Genomic DNA, 6,059 nt, shown 5'->3' on the forward strand with positions numbered 1-6,059 from the left:
AAATGGTGTAAATTCTTCTTTGTTGTGTAATTTTCATTTTCTTGATAGGTTCATCTAAAACCTTGTTAAAATCTAGATAAAGGGCTTGCTACAACTAGAATCTAGCTAATCTCTTAGAGAGATTATTTATTAATTGTGTATTTTAGCAAATGCATGGCTGGAAAGAGAGTCGAAATCTCTTTCTTGTAAATTCCATGCTAATAAAACTGATACTCGTGGAATTTCCCAAACATGGGTTCTTAGGTGGTGAATACTGATGAGAATGCAAAATGTCATATTTTTCTCCCTTAATGCTTAGGATTTTATAATTATTTGGTGCCTAAATATACTCATTATTCTTATATTTTGATTTAGGATGAAAATGGAGGCGTTAAGTGCAAAACGAAGTTAATTGGGCGATTAAGGACAATTTCAACATTGCTTCATAATCTGGACATAACTCTCTCATCCGAGCTTTGATAGAGATGATTCATGATGATATGGAAAGCCAATAAAAAAATTTACAACTTTATTGTTAAAAAATTTGAGAGATACTGGTTTCATCCAAATCAAAATCTAGCTTGAAGTCATGGCATGTGCACGAAGAAGTCCTGGGACAGGAAAGGGGGGGGAAGGGGGGGGAGGGGAATAAAAAGAGGAAAACCCTAAACCTTCTGGGACTAAGAAGAGAAGTAAGAAGAAGGAGAGTTCGGCCGACCCCCCTCTTTTTTCCCTTCTCCAGATTTTCCTCCTCTTTTCTCTAGTTTTTCCTTCAATTTTCTTCATGGCCTTGCGTGGCTAAACTTTCAGACTTGGTCAAAGGAAACTGAAGCCATCGAAATCAATAAAACTGTGAGATCTGATTTGTTTTCATCATTCAATTTATGTTTTGAGTATCAGATGTTCTTCTATAATTTTTTCATGATTGTCTCGTTTAATCACTAGGACACCTACTAGTTTATTACTCGTTGCAATCTACTATTGGGTTAGATGTCAAATCCGTAATTGTTTGATTCCTCCAACTTGTGAAGCAATTGAGATTTGATGATTTGCTGCGACAGTAATTATTAGATCTTAAGAAGAATGCTGGAGTAAATTAAATGCAGCCTCTTGTGCTTGTGTTGTTTAGTTTCATCGATCTCTCTTATTCTTAAGGCTACTGCTAAATTAAACCTTTAGCGCTTGTCTTGGGTTGCTTAGTAGGTAGGATTAATTGGATCATTTTTTTTCTAATTAACTACGACTAAGGAGAGATAGGAAGATAGTTCCAAAGGTGAATACTAAAGTGTGAATTGATATATGCTTGCATCGATAATCAGTTGTGAAATTCTGATGGTGGATATTAACTTAGACTAAGGTTTGTTCTTTTGATTTGTTTCAGTCCCTTAATTTGAATTATTTCTTTGTTATTTTTCTTAAAACTGTTTTCGTTATACTCAAACTCCCCCCCACCCGTCCTTGTTCATGGAGCATTAAATTAGACTAATCACTCTTCATGGGAACGATCCTTACTCACACTACTACATATATTTTTAGGAGTATAGGTTTTATTTTTGGTTGCCTACGACAACACACCAAATTTTGGCACCGTTGCCAAGGAGTGATTCTAATTGATTTTTGTGCTTCTTGTGATCCTTATTTTGTTCTTGAAATTTTCAAAAAAAAAAATCCTGTTTATTTTTTCATGTTTTATTAGAGTACCCTTGATTTTTTATGATTGTATCTCAATCTTATAATCAAGGTGATTTGCAGTGCGATCCAGAAATAGAGAGAACTTTGGGCAGGTTAAGGAGAGAAACTTAGAGTAATTCTGAAGAGAACGATCTAGCTCTTGATTCCCCATTTGATATCGAATTTGATTTAGAGGAGGAAGTCATGGCTGGAAATTGAACTTTGAAAGAGCTTGCAACCCCTGATTTGAATCAACAACCCTATGCATAACGTTCTCTACTTTAAATGCTACTACTACATTTGAATTAAAATCCAGAATAATACATCTCTTGCCCACTTTCCGTGGTCTTGCAAGTGAAGATCCTCACAAGCATCTAAAGGAGTTTCATGTGGTATGCACAAGTATGAAACCCACGGGGTGACTGAAGAGAAAATTAAATTACGAGCCTTTCCATTTTCTTTGAAAGATTCGGCTAAGGATTGGCTCTATTATCTACCCTCCCAGAGTATTACCACATGGGACGAGATGAAGAGATTGTTTTTTGAGAAATATTTCCCAGCTTCAAGGGCAGCCAACATTCGGAAAGATATTTGTGGTGTAAGGCAACATAACAGAGAGTCCCTACATGAATACTAGGAACGTTTGAAGAAATTATGTGCAAGCTGCCCCCATCATCAAATTAGCAGGCAACTTCTTATCCAGTATTTCTATGAGGGCCTTCTACCCATTGATAGGAGCATGATTGATGCGGCTAATGGAGGAGCTTTGGTGGATAAAACTCTTGAGGCCGCGAGAAACTTGATTGCAAATATGGCAGCCAATTCTCAAAAATTTGGCACTAGGCTTGACCTTCCATCTAAGAATGTTAATCAGGTAAATATTTCCTCCCTTGAACAAAAATTGCAAGTCTCTCTTGTTCATCAAATGGCTTTAGGTAATAAGCAAATAGCGAAGGCTTGTAGGATTTGTTTAGTAGTAGGGCATCCAACCGATATGTACCCAACTCTTCAAGAGGAGCCCACTGATAAAGTGAATGCGGCGGGAGGTTTTCCTCGACAATCACAAAAGAAGTATGATCCCTATTCAAAAACATATAACATGGGATGGAGGGATCATCCCAACCTTAGCCATGGGAACCCACAATTTAATCAGCCCGCGACTCAAAATCACCCCAAGTTACCAGCAATATAAGCAGCAACAACTAGGCCAAACTTCCAATTCTGGTATGTCTATAGAAGATATTGTTAAGTCTCTTGACACTAATACTTTGCAATTTCAACAGGAGATGAAACAATTTCAACAAAAGGCAAGGGCCAGTATTCAAAGTTTGGACAATCAGATGGGCCAGATGGCAATCACAATTAGTCAGGTAGAGGTGCAAAATTCGAGGAAATTACCCTCTCAAACGGTAATAAATCCAAGAGAAAATGCAAGTGCAATCATTTCGAGAAGTGGTAAAGAAGTTGAGATTCCGTTAAAGGCTGCCCTTGCATCGTCGAAGCAAGAAAAGTAGAAAAACATCATTGCTGACAAGAAATTTCCCAATGATGATGACATACCTAAGCGTAAGTTTCCACCTCTTTATGATTATAAACCAGATCCTCCTTTTCCTCAGGCTTTGGCAGTTTCTAGAAAAGATGGGCAAAATAAAGATTTATATGAGACTTTCCATAGATGTGAGGTAAATATTCCAATTTTATATGCTATTAAACAAGTGCCTTGTTATGCTAAATTCCTTAAAGAACTGTGCACAATTAAGAAGAAACAGAAACTTAAAGGATGTGAGAAGGTGAGAGTAGGGGAGAATGTTTCTACAGTTATTCAAAGAAACCTCCCTATGAAGTGCAAAGATCCTAGTATGTTTACTATCCCTTTTACGTTAGGTAACCCAGGATTTGAGAAGGCCATGAAAGATTTAGGAGCTTCAATTAATGTCATGCCATATTCTATACATGCTTCTTTGAAACTTGGACATTTGAATAAAATTGGTGTTGTGATTCAATTGACTGATAGATCTAATGCCTATCCTATGGGTGTAGTTGACGGTGTTCTTGTGCAAGTTAATGATTTGATTTTCCCTACTCATTTGTATGTGTTTGATATGGAAAATGGTGATCAAAGTGCTCCTATTTTGTTAGGAAGACCATTCTTAAAGTCATCCAAGACTAAGATAGATGTTCATAGTGTCACACTTACCATGGAATTTGATGGTGAAATTGTTAAGTCCAACATTTATGATACCATGAAATATTCTGATGATGATAATCATGATTATTCTATTGATGTGATTGATTATTTCGCACAGGAAGTTTATGAACTTGATGGAAAAGATGAATTGGATGTTGCCATTAGTAAGAATCTTGAGAAAGAGAATGAGCAGTTAGCCTTGAGTTCTGATTTGCAGGAAACTGTTGCAGAATTAAATGATATTCCACAGTTACAGTAGTCAAGTAACGTTATTTATGTTGCATTACCAGTTTCTAATGAGAGGTCTTTACCCTCTGTTTTTTAGGCTCCCACTCCAGATTTGAAGCTCTCCCCAGTCACCTCAAGTACGTGTTCCATGGAGATGGAGAAACATTACCGGTGATCATCTTTAGTAAAATTAGTGCACCACAAGAAGAAAAGCTTGTGTAGGTCCTTAAGGAGCATAAGACGGCTATTGGTTGGACAATTTCAGATATTAAAGGAATTAGCCCGTCTACATGCATGCTTCGTATCTAACTTGAAGAGGGAGCAAAGGCTTCCCATCAACCGCAAAGAAGATTGAACCCGCCCATGATGGATGTAGTGAAGAAGGAGATCCTCAAACTTCTTGAAGTTGGAGTGATTTATCTTATTTTGGATAGCACATGGGTTAGCCCAGTTAAAGTGGTTCCTTAAAAGATTGGAATAACTGTTGTAAAAAATTAGAATATTGATTTAGTTCCTACCCGTGTTCAGAATGGGTGGCGGGTTTGTATAGATTATAGAAAATTAAATACTGTAACTACGCAAGGACCACTTCCCTTTGCCTTTTATTGATGAAATGGTTGAAAGGTTAGCTGGCCATTCTTACTATTATTTTCTTGATGGTTATTCAGGTTGTTTTCAGATTGCAATTCTCCAGGGGATCAAGAAAAGACAACTTTTACATGCCCATTCCGGACTTTTGCATATCGCCACATGCCCTTTGGCCTTTGCTATGCTCCAAACACTTTCCAAAGGTGTATGGTTAGCATATTCATATTATATTGAGCATATCATAGAAGTATTTATGGATGATTTCACAGTTTATGGAGACTCCTTTGATACTTGTTTGCATAACCTTACACTTTTTCTTCAAAGATGCATAGAAACCAACCTTGTGTTAAATTATGAAAAATATCATTTTATGGTTGAACAAGGCACAGCTTTGGGTCATGTTGTTTCATCTAGGGGAATTGAGGTAGACAAAGCTAAAATTGATATTATTCAATCTTCACCTTATCCCACTGGTGTGAAGGAAGTTTGTTCGTTTCTTGGACATGTAGGTTTCTATTGCAGATTCATCAAGGACTTCTCCAAAATAGCATTACCCCTGTGCAATTTGTTACAAAAGGATGTCTTTTGAGTTCGATGAGGTGTGCAAAAAGGTGTTTGACAAGCTGACAGAACTGTTGACTTCTGCCCCTGAGTGGAACGTCCCTTTTGAGATAATGTGTGACGCAAGTGATTATGCAGCAGACGCCGTTTTGGGTCAAAGAATTAGAAAAACATCCCATGCCATTTATTATGCTTCCAGGACTTTGAATGATGCCCAGACGTATTATTCTACCACTAAAAAAGAACTTTTAGCTGTTGTTTTTGCTTTAGAAAAGTTTTGATCTTATTTGCTTGGTACTAAAGTCATTGTTTACTCTGATCATGCAACTCTCCATTATTTTATGATGAAGAAAGAGGAAAAACCAAGACTAATAAGATGGATACTTCGCTTGAGTGAATTTGATATGGAGATCAAAGACAAAAAAGGGACAGAAAATCGTGTCACAGATCATTTGAGTCTTAAGTTCATGTGTAGGATAAACTTCATTTGCAGGAAACGCTCCTAGATGAGCAATTGTTGTCCGTGAGTGTGGCATTACCTTGGTATGTGAATATTATAAATTATTTGGTTACTAATATTTTACCTCTTGGTTTGTCTAGGGCTCAAAGAGATAAAGTCAAGAGTGATGCCAAATACTATGCGTGGGATGACTCACCTTTTGTCATTCTTATGCTTGTGGAGGTCACTTTGGAGCTAAGAGGACGGCAAGAAAAGTGCTAGAATGTGGTTTTTATTGGCCGTCTTTATTCTGAGATTCATATTCTTTTTGTAAGTCGTGCAAACATTGTAAAAAGACAAGTAATATATCCCCAAAGAATGAGATGCCATTTGTGAAATTTTTTA

General features: G+C 36.9%; 1 protein-coding gene across 1 annotated transcript; it reads left to right on the forward strand.

The window, feature by feature from the left end:
- Positions 1 to 2,389: 2,389 nt before the first annotated feature.
- Positions 2,390 to 4,097, forward strand: LOC137963101 (uncharacterized). Its single transcript, XM_068810280.1, has 3 exons — positions 2,390 to 2,524; positions 2,934 to 3,059; positions 3,267 to 4,097. Exons 1-3 carry the CDS (start codon positions 2,390 to 2,392, stop codon positions 4,095 to 4,097), a joined length of 1,092 nt encoding a protein of 363 aa, XP_068666381.1.
- The last annotated feature ends 1,962 nt before the right edge of the window (positions 4,098 to 6,059 follow it).

This window comes from Aristolochia californica, unplaced genomic scaffold (assembly GCF_029961685.1).
Source record: "Aristolochia californica isolate CCGP_79_NKW_82.1479 unplaced genomic scaffold, dmAriCali1.0.hap1 SCAF_4, whole genome shotgun sequence".
Lineage (NCBI taxonomy): Eukaryota > Viridiplantae > Streptophyta > Magnoliopsida > Piperales > Aristolochiaceae > Aristolochia > Aristolochia californica.

Bases quoted from the DNA above. Each gene is read 5' to 3' on its own strand.
- LOC137963101 (XM_068810280.1), top strand. From the start codon at position 2,390: ATGATTGATGCGGCTAATGGAGGAGCTTTGGTGGATAAAACTCTTGAG. The intron at 2,525-2,933 runs GTAAATATTTCC...CAATTTCAACAG, and splicing joins CATCTAAGAATGTTAATCAG to GAGATGAAACAATTTCAACA. The intron at 3,060-3,266 runs GTAATAAATCCA...CCTTTTCCTCAG, and splicing joins GGAAATTACCCTCTCAAACG to GCTTTGGCAGTTTCTAGAAA.